This window comes from Belonocnema kinseyi, chromosome 2 (assembly GCF_010883055.1).
Source record: "Belonocnema kinseyi isolate 2016_QV_RU_SX_M_011 chromosome 2, B_treatae_v1, whole genome shotgun sequence".
In the NCBI taxonomy this organism is placed as follows: Eukaryota; Metazoa; Arthropoda; class Insecta; order Hymenoptera; family Cynipidae; genus Belonocnema; species Belonocnema kinseyi.
In genome coordinates, this window is record NC_046658.1 from 44,506,654 (window position 1) to 44,520,112 (window position 13,459).

The 13,459-nt window shown below is 31.6% G+C and overlaps 1 protein-coding gene across 5 annotated transcripts; it reads right to left on the reverse strand.

Annotated features, from left to right (window-relative positions):
• Positions 1 to 233: 233 nt before the first annotated feature.
• LOC117167394 (nascent polypeptide-associated complex subunit alpha-like) lies at positions 234 to 12,553 on the reverse strand. 5 transcript variants are annotated; one of them, XR_004466389.1, is made up of 8 exons: positions 12,372 to 12,553; positions 11,091 to 11,355; positions 10,872 to 10,991; positions 7,961 to 8,056; positions 6,066 to 6,224; positions 5,819 to 5,863; positions 2,186 to 2,230; positions 234 to 758 (listed from the first exon to the last, which is right to left on the reverse strand). XR_004466389.1 is itself a non-coding variant. In XM_033352289.1 (7 exons), exons 2-6 carry the CDS (start codon positions 11,343 to 11,345, stop codon positions 5,849 to 5,851), a joined length of 645 nt encoding a protein of 214 aa, XP_033208180.1. In that variant the 5' UTR covers positions 11,346 to 11,355; positions 12,372 to 12,553; the 3' UTR covers positions 234 to 758; positions 5,819 to 5,848. The 5 variants fall into 5 exon arrangements, 3 of the variants coding, with proteins under 3 accessions (XP_033208180.1, XP_033208179.1, XP_033208178.1); XR_004466390.1 differs by having other exon boundaries at positions 2,167 to 2,230; XM_033352289.1 differs by lacking the exon at positions 2,186 to 2,230.
• Positions 12,554 to 13,459: the final 906 nt, after the last annotated feature.

A 13,459-nucleotide genomic window follows, 5' to 3' on the forward strand; every position in this document is an offset into this window, starting at 1 on the left:
CTTCCAAAAGATTATAAAAACATATAAATTTCTATTTTCCCTGACAAACTTTATTTTGTCTGACAAGTGACCACCCTGATTATTGAATTATAAGGATTTAACTTAAAATACTTTTTTGTTAATCCTTCATTTAAGATTGCTAGTTCTAGTGTAAGACTAAAATTTGACAAATGTGAAAGTGTAAATCCGTTAGCAGTCAAGCTTGCAAATTAAATAAAGACAAATCTTTTTTTGTTAAAAATACATCTATTTCTAGTCTCGTTTTTTATAAACAGAAAGATTCTTTACATTTTGAACCACTTAATGTTTAGTTGATAAGATAAAATAAAAACTTTTCACATTATTAACTAATTCTCCATCCCACCTTAAAAATGACATTTAATCTAAATATAAGCATGATATACTCATTATAAAGGGATTCAACTACTTATTGTAATAATTTTATTTTAAAGAGGTTCATAAATCTTTAATTACGTACGAAACATCATTTTTCGAAACTATTTTGCGATCATTAAGTTCTTTAAGTTATCTTACATCTACAGAGCATGCATTTCAGAAAAATTCTGCATGAATTAAAGTATTTATTTTTTCACAAGACTTTTGTATATACATGAAGTATTTTTTATGGTGACCAATGGGATGGAGAAAGAAATGATGATCGCTCGATTCACTGATAATAAAATAATGGTATCACTGCATAAGTTATAATGTACCGTAGCCTATTACACTCCAAAGTTATTTCATCACATCGTCAGCTCCTGAAAAAAATGTGAATATTGAATATTTATAGGATATTAAAAAAATAATGGTTATAATTCAAGAGCATAGTCAGTCTGCCAAGGTTATCTACATATTTGTATTCTGACTGTGAAATAAATAAGCGAAACCTTCACAGTTATCATCATTTAGAAAAGTACTTTTCTAATAACTTAATTTTTAAGCTGAACAAAAAAAAATATTGAGTTAAAAATCCTTCTCCATCCCAAACTTAAATGCGGAAAACCAAATCATGCTGCCACCTGTGTTTGTAGCTTGGAACTAACGCATAAGTTACGATAAAGTAGAAACCATGATTTACCGATTAAGATAATACCTGAGCAACTGCAACAGTTACGTAGGCCTCCATTTAATACAACTAAAATTTTCAGAAATGCCTTTATATTTAAAGGGTCCGCGGTCTAAACCTGACATTTTTTCGCAATTGGTCTTTTTTGTATTTTCTGTAAGATTTTTTACATGCAGTCCATATCCCGCGAGCCCAACGGCAAAATTCCTTTTAGTTTTTTTAAATGTATTTTTCTCACATCGGACAAGTTTATTCGTATAATAGGGCAGTGAGACACATGTCAGTGTGTATGCTACTTTCACGTCATATTCGATTTTTTCGTCTACAGATGACTGTAAAGACGAAGGTAAGCGACGCATCTCCATTCCTAACACTGAGCAAATTTTTGCAATAAATCATTTTTAATTTTTGCAAGCGCATGTATGTTCTCCTTGCAATTCCAAACATTTTGACACGCAAGACTTGTCCGCAGCTTAAGAAACCACGCGGAAAAATGCAACTCCAGGAAAAATAATAGAAACCCAGCGATAGAACACTGAAGATAACAGGTTTAGACCGCTGGACCCCTGGTAGAGAACATATGAACAGCTCTCAATTGTCATGTTACGTTCAATTTGGATTCAAATGTTATAAAATTAACGCTTATTATTTTTCTCTATTAAATAAGCAAAAATATTTTACAGTTTAAAAAAAATATTGAAAATTGCACAAATAACAACGATATTCCTTTGCCGTGTAAAACTTCTAAAATGTCAGTTAACAGGTTTAGACCGCGGACTCTTTATTTACATATTTAATTACCTAATTGAGGAATTGAATCTTTCCATTTATTTCAGTTATTCTAGAATTTAGTGCATCTTACTTAAATTAGTTGGCATCCAATAAAACTTTTCAGAAAAATTTTGCACGGTTTGAAGACAAATTAAATGTTTATTCTTTCGCTTGATTTGTCTATATACATAAAAAATTTTGTATCGACACAAAATATTCTAGTTTAATGTAGATTTCCCTCCGAATAAAAGAATCTCTATCAAAAATCTTAACGAGATGGAGAAAAAAAGTGATCGATCGATTTAAGGTAAATCAAATAAAGGTCTCACTATGTGAGTTATAATGTACCGTAGCCTATTATGCTGCAACGTAGTTTCATCACATCGTCAGCTCCTATAACAAAAAATAGACGTGTAAAAATTTAAGAACATTAAAGTATACAAATTATAATTGAAGGGGAATTGTCAGTCTGCCAAGGTTATCTACATATCTTAATTCTGACTGTGAAATAAATAAGCGAAACCTTCACAGTTATCATCATTTAGAAAAGTACGTTTCTCATCATTCAACTTTTAAACTGAATAAAAGAAACCGAAATATTTGGTTCAAAAAACTCTATCCCAACTTCAAATCCGGAAAACTAGGGCTGTGAGTATGAAATGTCGCGATGAAAAGTTTCATGAAACCAAAATTTCTTAAACGTTTGTAAGTTGTACAAACACGTGTGCGCTTGCGCACTCATGTCAGGTTGAGATTAGGTTCCTTAACTCAGTAACGGAACCAAACGATCAAACTAGATTTAATCTTTTTTAAGCAAATATGTATTTCTATGTCAAGTATTTATTTCAAATATTGAAATACAGCGCCGATAACATTTAAAAAAATGTTTTTGAAAGACAACAATTTATAAATTAAGCTTGACAGTTTAATGAAATAGCAGAATGTCACTTTATTCATTTCTATTCCAAGTTTCTACATTTTGAATGAAATCGTTTTATAAATAAAACATTCTAAAAATTCAATATGCATTAAATGAGAAATTTATTTTCATTTAATTGAAATCAATTTTTAAGTTTTTAAAATAATATATTTAAAAAATTAGATGTTATTAATTGTTTGCTATCGTTCTTTGAGCTTAAAACCCGCACGCCATCGCCTTAAATCATCGAGGTAACATCCAGAGTGGGCCCCTATAGGCAGAATTTTTTTTAAGATAGTTTAGAAGTCAGGTTAGAACCTCTTAACGTTTCACAACGATATCTCAACAACAAATAGAAAAATTGGGTTGATTAGGGTTTAATCAGTTCAAATGATTTGTTTTGCAACACAAAATGTTTATATTTAATACTTAATAGTAATTTCCATATTTTGACTTTACCCGGTCTAATGTTTGAAACGTTTCATGAAACTTTACAACCCTACGGAAGCCCGAATGATGGATTTAACCCATGGACATAGGAAACACGGGACTAGGCATGCCATCCTAACTTGGGCGAGCAAGTTGAATCCACGGGAGGGGGGAGAATTCCATGAGTGGGGAGAGCCGCCATCTTAAGATATGCCATTTGATTATGCGCGCGAGCATTTTTGCCGAAAAACTGTGCATGAAAATATAAACATGTGGGCGCTGCCATGTTTGTCGCGGGACATCAAAAGGTGGCGGACCTCAACCCTCATTGCATCACCCCCGCAATAGCATGCCTAGTCCCTTGTTTCCTATGTCCATGATTTAACCCTGAAACTGCTAAAACGCCACGACCGGTACACTGCTCTTCGAAGGCCAATAACTAAGACTGTTCGACACTACAAAAAATTGAGATATATTTTCATTGCTTCAGGGCATGTGATACTTAGAAAATTGGCTTTTTTTCTAGAATAATACATATTTTGTCTTAAAAATTTGGGAAATGATAGCGAACATGCTAACGGACATGCTAACAACGTGCGTGTATATTTCGAGGTTATGTGTGTTACAAATCACCCGAGCGTTACTTCCAAACTACACAATATTTTTGGCCGGAAATTTTGGACTTACAAATAAACATAGTAAATAATCTCCCGGAACTAACCTTGTTTGCTACCAATCAAAAAAGTTTATTTCAAAAATAATTTCCAGATTATCGGAAAGGCAGAGATGAAAAACGACGTCACCTCAAAATAATGCATGTGCATAAAATTTTTATTTAGTACAATAAATTTTTTTTGTTATTATCCCTGAAAAAAGAATCTGGGGACGTCCGTATGATATTTTATAGCATCTCCGAATTCAGTTTTAAACATTTTTCATTTTTGTGGAAAAAAAGCCGGGGAAACTGTAAGTATCACATGCCCTTAAGATCTCCTCTTTCCGATGGTACCAATGAAATTCCTGAAAAAATTTATTTATTATTCCAAAATGCTGTTTAAAAAACAAACAAAAAAACGTAATATTTCGTGCCGATTTTTTTTTGTGATCCATTTTTCGTAGTTTTTCCAGTCTGTAATTATTCTGTGATCCCACTAACCGGTGGAAAAAATGTCTAAACTTTGAGACTCCATGGTTCAAAGATCGATTTTTCGTTTTAGTATTTTCAAAATGGCGTCTTGATGAGCCCCAAAAATTTCAACAAACTCTGAATCGGAATGGGATTCCGATGAAAATGATGAACGTATAATCATACCTAATCCAGATTACTCTGGCTCTGATGGAGATGATTCGTCAGATGACGAGAATTCGGGATCGGAATTTTCCGGACCGAATGTACCATATAGATCTATTTTTCATAGTTACACAGCTTCTCAAAAACAATTGGAACCAAATCATGTTTTTTCATGGTAATAATTTAATAATGGCTGATAATTTTTTTACCAGCCCAGATTTACTCATTCACCTGAATAAATTTGGTTTACGATCAACAGGTACTGTCCGAATTCTCGTCATCTGGCGAATCATCTCCATCAGAGCCAGAGTAATCTGGATTAGGTATGATGATACGTTCAGTATTTTCATCGGAATCCCATTCCGATTCAGAGTTTGTTAAATTTTTTGGGGCTTTACGTTTAGGCTTTTTTTTTGTTGGATGTACTCGAAAATTCTCGGAATAAAAATGCGGTGGCGGTGTGGGTTGAAGTCAGAGTGAAATAAAGATTACGGAATTCAGGCGTATTCCTTGACTAATTACAAGAACTTTTTACTCTTGAATATTTTTTCGAAAAGAGCATCGTTTATTGTAAAAAAATTCATGAATGTTTTCACAAAATTTTGCTATTAAGACGCCATTTTGAAAAGATTGAAACGAAAAATCCATCTTTGAACCATGGATTTTCAAAGTTTAGACATTTATTCCACCGGTTAGTGGGGTTCCAGAATAATTACAGACTCGAAAAACTTTGAAAAATGGATCACAAAAAAAATAGGCACGAAAAATCACATTTTTTTTTTTTTTGTTTAAACTTCATTTTGGAATAATAAATTTTTTTGAGGAATTTCATTGGTACCATCGGAAAGAGGAGATCTTAAGCAATAGAAATATATTTATCTCAGCTTTTTGTAGTGTCGAATAATCTTAGTTATTCGCCTTGGAAGAGCAGTGTACCGGTCGTGGCGTTTTGGCAGTTTAAGGGTTAATATAACTAAAATTTTCAAAAATGACTATATATTTAATGATCGTAATTTAGCAAAATGGTTTAGTTCTGATCATTCTTTCAATTTTGTTCAGTTATTCTAAAATCTAGTGTACCTTACTTGCATTAGCCGGCACCTAATAAAACTTTTCAGAAAAATTTTGCACGGTTTGAAGACAAATTAAATGTTTATTCTTTCGCTTGATTTGTCTATATACATGAAAAATTTTGTATCGACACAAAATATTCTAGTTTAATGTAGATTTCCCTCCGAATAAAAGAATCTCTATCAAAAATCTTAACGAGATGGAGAAAAAAAGTGATCGATCGATTTAAGGTAAATCAAATAAAGGTCTCACTATGTGAGTTATAATGTACCGTAGCCTATTATGCTGCAACGTAGTTTCATCACATCGTCAGCTCCTATAACAAAAAATAGACGTATAAAAATTTAAGAACATTAAAAGACACAAATTATGATTGAGGGGAATTGTCAGTCTGCCAAGGTTATCTACATATCTTAATTCTGACTGTGAAATAAATAAGCGAAACCTTCACAGTTATCATCATTTAGAAACGTATGATATAGTTAGGAGGGGGAGTAAATAATAATAGTTTTAATTACCATTATGGCGTTGACGATATCATTTTGGTTATTCTTAAGAGCTTTGATTGCCTTCCCTCGAGAAACGTTGGCTTGGCACATAACGAGGTCAACATCCTTTTCTTCGACGCCCGTTTCGTCTACTTCCTCCTCAGACTCCTCTTGAATAGGTGCCACCACCTTTTGGAAATTAAAAAATATATATTATGTGAAAAGCAGTCTTAGAGTACCCGGACTGTGTTGGGCAAGTTATGTTTTTTGTAAGTAGCTTCTTACAATTACTGAAAAAAGTACCTTCAAGTTCAAACTTTCAAAAAATAGGATCCAGCTAAAATATGAGACGATATGTTTTCACATTTACACAGCAATATATTAAAATATAATCAAAATAAAATAATTCGCCTGCTCATTTATTTCAGAGTGCCTTATCACGCAGTAAAATTTCAAAATTCAAAAAAATGGTATATGTAATTAACTCATATTTCTCGGCAAAATAGTTAGTTCAAAAAGTTGTTTTAAAAAAATTGATCATAAATTAGACCTGATACATTACAAGTGTTAAAACGACGCATAAATATAGCATAATACAGGGTCGCCACAGACTAATGTACTTAAAAAATCAATAATGTAAATAAATAAATTCAATTTTAATTTAACATTAATACCATTTCCATACTTATCCTAGGTGAAAATACTTGTAAGGTAAATACACTCGGGAAAAATTTCCAAAATACCACGTCAATTCATAGCCAATATGCACCTGAATTACTTTCACCTATCTTTATGCAAAATAAAACTAGAGATTTTTGGAAAATGAAACTAAAGATATTAGGACAAGCCATAAAGTAAGGATCTAAGTACATATTGAAGAAGATGACACTTTTTTGGAGACAAAAAGCTATTTGTTCGTTTGTATATTGGATTCAAATAAAAAATATATATCTGAGATTGGGCTCAAGTGAATCTTGAAAAAATACAGCTGGAAAAAAGCAACTAGTCCCGAGAAGTCTTACCAAAGAAAACTTGAAGCAAAATCGCACATGAGTGATAGAAAATTTTTGCAAATTTTGCGCAACGGATTCAAATAAAAAAGTAAAACAAAAACCGTATTAGCCAGTCCTAAGAAACAAGGTTTTTAAATTTTTTATTATACTGTGGTGCTTAGCATAATATTTTATTTCACCCACTTACCAACAACTGTTACTGGGACACGAGCTCGTATTTATAATTTGCATTAGTCAATGAAACAAAATCGAAAATTTGGCATGAAAAGCTGAGAACCTACAATTACAAAATTTAAAACTTGAACATTATTTAGATTGTCTTCCTTTTCAAGGTGAGATAGAAAAATGACTTCGCTGACCTTTTGCTTTAAAAAAGTGATTGGTAGTGACTTAAATGACTGCGTGACAGCTCTGATTAACACTTATTTATAATTCAAATACAATGGAAGTTGAAACTCACAATTTTTACTGTCTAAAATTTGTACGCATTTTGTTTGAAATGATTTTTCTATATGAAGTTAAATGAGCTAAATAATGAATAACATCTAATTCAATTTTTGTATAACTCGTATTCAATATAAATGAGAATATAAATGATCAATTTGAATAATTTTGTCGACAAAATGTCCGTTTACGATAATATTACAAGTTCTTATAAAATTAATCCTTTTCGTCAACCCAAAAAAGGTATTTAGTTAATTTTGCAATAAAAAAAGCATCTAATAATTCTGACTGTTTTCAAAACATCGATCAATAAGTTCAGCAGAATTTCATTTTTTAACAAGATTAATTAAAATTTAAAGAAATAACAAACAAATATAAAAAGTTCCTCCTTAATTTCAATTTAAATTATGACGCTTATAAAGATTTTTCACTTTTGAACGCTTAAATGTCAAAGAAATAAATAATTACCGTCGTGCTGCCACCTGCTTCGGTTGCTGCAATTACTGGTGGCTCCTTGAATTTTTCGGCTGCTGCCACCTGCGCTTGCTGACTGAGATCCTCAATCTAGAAACAAAAGAAAGTAATTTAATCAATATAAATTTTTAATAATCCAGAAGATTTAATTTTAATCTATTTTTTGAAAAAATCATGCCATGAAAAATAGGTTGAAATCATTTATGGTCATATCGTATCAAACATTACATGTGTTAAAATTAATTCTGATATAACGCGAAATACTTATCGACAATTTGCTTCAAATACTCATTAACAATTTGGCTAACAATTCATCAAAAATTTAAGAAATTAAATTCAAAATAAACCTAAATTAAAATTCCTATTTCACGTTCAATATACAAAGTTTAATATAAAATTATTGGAAACTAAAAAAGAAAAAGATCAAATCTGGACATCATCACACCCCTAAATACACTTAAAATAAAATACCATTGGTTAATAAAAAAAATCAGAAATGGTGAGCTGTTGAAGATAACCTTACAATTTCATAAAAACTGCCAAAATATTAATCAAAATGATGTCGTTTTTTACCAAATAGACATATTGAGTCGGGTTTACTTTTATGTGATGAGGAAATCTTAGCTCTATCGAATGATCTGAGAGAAATATCAACATTTTCAAAATTGAGGGCGGATTTTCTGAAAAGTGATTTTCTCGAAAAGCCTATATTTAAAATGTTTCCTTTTTTTTATGGATTTTCGATAATATGCACTACATATTTTCCAAGTTTGGCTTTTAGTAGACAATTTCTTCCTATTGAAAAAAGAAACATTTTTCAACAACAAAAAATATCAAAACTGTTAATTTTTTTAAACTAAAAAAAACAAGGATCATATATAAAGGAGGAAATGTGTTTAGAAATGAATTACCTTTAAAAAGTACAATTATTTAAATTTTTGTTTGGTTTTCGTTTTTTTTTTGTTTTGATATATAAATTAATGTGGTGAAATATATATGAAAAAAGTGAAAGAGGCCCTTTCAAAGGGGATTTATTTCTAAACAATTTTTTTCCTTGATATTTAATCCTTTATTCGGTATGGTATAAAAAAATTTTATATTAATTTTGCGATTGTTGGTAGTATATCCAGATCGAGATAATCATGATTCAGTAAAAACTGCATAAATTATTTATGTGGTGCCATATACTAAAAAAGTTAAATCGGCGTTTTTAAAGGAAATTAATTTCTAAACCATTTTTTTCCTTGATATTCCAATAGGAAGAAATTGTTTACCAAAGGCCAAAGTTGGAAAATATGTAGTCTATATTATCGATCATCCACGAAAAAAAAATAAAAAATTGGAAAGGTGGCTAAGATTTCTTCATCGCATAAAAAAAACCAACAGAATATGTATATTTGGTAAAAAAAAACAAACTACATCACGTTGAAAAATATTTTGGAAGTTTTTATGAAATTGTAAGGTTATCTTCAACAGCTCACCATTCTTGAACAAATTTTTTTTCATTTAAATGGTCAAACACGTCTTACTTTATTTCAAGTGTAGAATAACATACTTTCATGCCAAAATATTCTGACAACCTCACGCAGACACCATTGCATGATTTGAAAAGAAATCAGTCTCTATTCAAATAAAATTTGAATTCCATATAATTCCATATAAACTCCAAATTTTCTTCATTCTTTTTTAAAAATTTTTTACTAACAATTAAAGAACATTTACAAATAAGTCTACAATCATTTTGATATTTACCAATGACCCTTTTCAAGACAATTAAAACGAAATACTTTTTTTTTGTTCGAGATTAAAGTTGAGAGAACACTGCAACGGTGGATTTTATGTACATGTTTTTTTGATTGTGGCCTAAAATATATATAAAAAGAAGAGGAAAAAGAACAAAAGGGGATTTTTAGGTAGCTCCCTTTATTTTTCCCCTTCTTTAATTTTGGTTTTAATTGCAATAGTGATTTAAAAGTTTACTGCCTCAATTTCATCCTTGGACTATACCCCCCCCCCCCCCCCCCCCCCCCCCCCCCCCAACGTTTTGTAAGTATTGAAATACTTGCCTTTTTTAGTATTCAACTTAATACTTAAGATATTATCAATATTATATATAACCAGGAAAAAAATCGATTGACTTGAATTTGAATAGGCGTCAAAATCTTCTGAATTGTGTATTGCAGATTGCCGAAAATACGTTTCGAAAATAATTTCATTTGGTAAACTTATGTTGTTTATCATTTCTTTTTATTCTCTTGGTAATTGAAACCGCGCATCAAACACGGGCCTTGATAACATTTGAATAAGTCACTTAAATATGTTGGAACCAGGACCCACCTTCAAAATTGAAGTGCCTCATTTACTCTAAATAAATACAAGAATTATATATTTTTTTTATTAAGTGTATATGCCTGTTTTGAATCAAATCTGTATTCGGAGTAAAAAATCAACTGACTTTAATAATTTTGTTGTAAAACGATCTGTTCGAATGCTCAGATTACAAAAAAAAAGCGTTTTACACAAAAAGTATTGAAATAAGCCAATTTTTTAATCCGAACATAGATGTGATTTTAAACAGGAATGGGCCCTAATTATCTATTTAAAAAATGCGGTTCTAGTATTCATAGAGTAAAATGAGGCAATTCAATTTTGCGGTGGAGTTCTGGTTCAAACGCCCTTAAGTGGCCAATTCAAATGTTAGTTAGGTCCCTTTCTGATGCGCGGCTACAATTTTCAAACTAAATATTTCGTGTACAATGCGCCAACCTAACCTCAAGAGTTTGAAATAAGACATTGAAAAATTAATACGTTCTTTTTGCACGAGTAAACAAATAAATAAATGAAGGACAATTACTCGCGAGGTGACCCAAAAGCTCAGAAGAATGAATTTGTTAAACGAACTTACTTTGGCTTCACCGAAGACAATGTAAGTGTCTGAAGCTGGATTCTTGAGGACGTCTGGTTTGTTGATCACAAAGAGGATATTTTTGGACTTGCGAATTGTTACTCTGTTGACTCCTTGAACCTGAAATATAAATTTTTTCATACTTGTTCGTATAAATGTTTTTCAAAAAATGACTACAATAATTTAAGAGGTCGTGAGACAAACTGATAAGAGTCTTACTGGTTTCAATCCCAATTTGCTCATGAGTTTCCTAGCTTTCTTCTCGCCACGGCTCTGTTTGGCTTTAGAAACCATGTCAATGGGAAGGCCAGCAACTGTGGATCCTGGGAAGGACACTGGTGCTCCTGCTCCAGCATCTTCGAGTTCCGGGATGGTGTCATCAGAATCCGAATCACTTCCTGATCCAGCTGCTGCTGCTTCGACCTTGGTAGGTTCGGACGACGCCGCTTTGTCCAATTCTGTTAGTTCCGGCATTTTGTTTTATCTGCAAATAAACAATTTCAATGAATTAATAAACATGCGACAAATATTTTTAAACAGAAAAAAAGGTATCCGGATATTAAGTATTACTAAAGTGTAATGTAAAATAAACAAAAACACTAAAACTCGACCTCAAAAAAGATAAAATAATATTGATTATCATTTGAATTCTCATCCGAAAAATATTAATGGCCTATTTAGATTTCCATACACATTACGCTCACATATAAACTGAATGAATGTACGAAGCAAAAGATAAGAGAAATTTTTACCAAAAATATACTGTAATCTAAATGGAACACTAAATTTTAGAGCGAGTGATAGCTTACAAATTGAATTATCAAATATGACATTTCTGTTGCTTAATTATATAAGTTGTCAACATTCAAACATTACGAAAACTTCCTGTAGACCTATAAATCGAAAGATATATAACATGCAGCTTTGAGTTTTTTTTAACCCCATGAAAGCTGCACGTGTTCCATATATGACCAATCCCCACCTCAGGTTACGAAAATAAAACTCGCATCTAAGAAGTACAATAACCCTTAGAACAAAAATCTAAAATAATCCGACTAACAGTCTAAGTGCCGCGATAGCAATAAATACAGTAAGAAATCACTAGAAAGATAGGATTTTTGACAAACTCAGGATTAGACAATTTTTATTATGGCGCCTAACAAAGCATTTTAAGAGTAACGTGATGTCACCGGTGTTTCACTCAGTTACAGATCCCGTTATGATTTTAGCACAAGACGTTCAATTTAGTTACTCACACAAAACATATAAACGCTACAATTAAACCATTGAGCGCAAATAACCCTTTTACTTTATAAAATCAATGAAAAAAGAATCTGAATTTTTTCCATAAATTCCATTTTTGAGAAACACATAGCGTTGAACGTATGCAAGAATTCGATGCACTTTTCTTCGGAAGAAGAATATAAAATTATATATTATCAATCTCATTTAAAAATACCGCAGATTAATTTGAGATGCCGGTTAAAATTACAGATTTACCTCGTTCGGTGTTTCGTCGACGAGCGAACACTTTTTTAGTTATCACTTTACACGGCGAAACAGGGCGAAACTAATTCTCAGTTCACATGACGTGATTCATCGTCTTCATGGTTGACGAGAAATTTTATGCGACTTTGGGAACACGAGGAAACATTTTGAATCGATTCGAGCGGGAGCCTGGAAAGACTAATCACATTCGGAGTAGAGATCCTCCAAGGTAAGGGAGTGGTGAGACACGGGGTTCACGAATTCTGATTGGTGGCGCTGTACCACAACTAAGGTTAAGGATCCTCAGGGAAGCATGCGACAAACCCATCGACATATAGAAATAGACCGGTGACGCTTTGGGGAGAACTGAAATGAGCTCTAGAGAGAGAAAAAATATATGAGATTAGACCTGCCTTTATCTATTTCAGGACTCTGTCAAGTGAATTGGTGGCCCCGGGTATTGCCTAAATATTATGTACGGTTAATTAAAAAAAAAAAGATAAACAATACGTTAGAAATTTGTAGTTATAATAAATTAAATTTAAAAAAACATTCATCTAAAATCACCTGTTTCAGATAGAATATTTTAAAAACTTGTTAACCTTAAATTCTTCATGAAATTGGATTCAAAATGCTACAATAATAATCGTTGTGTGAGTGCAAAAATAATGTAAAAACTGTCAAAAATTTGAACAATATTTCTATAACATAAAAAATAACCATTTTTAATTGCATAGGTACAAAACTTCATATTTTGAAGTTTTGTTTTTGTTGTAACATTTTTTATTTTACTATATTCAATAACTTTACTTACGTATGAAAACATATCTCCATATAAAAGTCTTGACAACGCCCACAAACTACACAGACTGCCACCATTTTTATATTTATTTACATTAAATTATAATTAAGTAAATCATAAATAAATCAATTCTGAAAAGTGCGATAAGCGTCACATTATTGGGGCACTTGCGACACAAACCACGGTCCTGTGCTGCGCCAAACTTCACCCAACGATAATATTCTCGACCAATCAGCTTTATCTAGAAAGAGATAGGTTTATTCTCATATGTTTTTTCTCTCTCTAGAGCTCATTACCG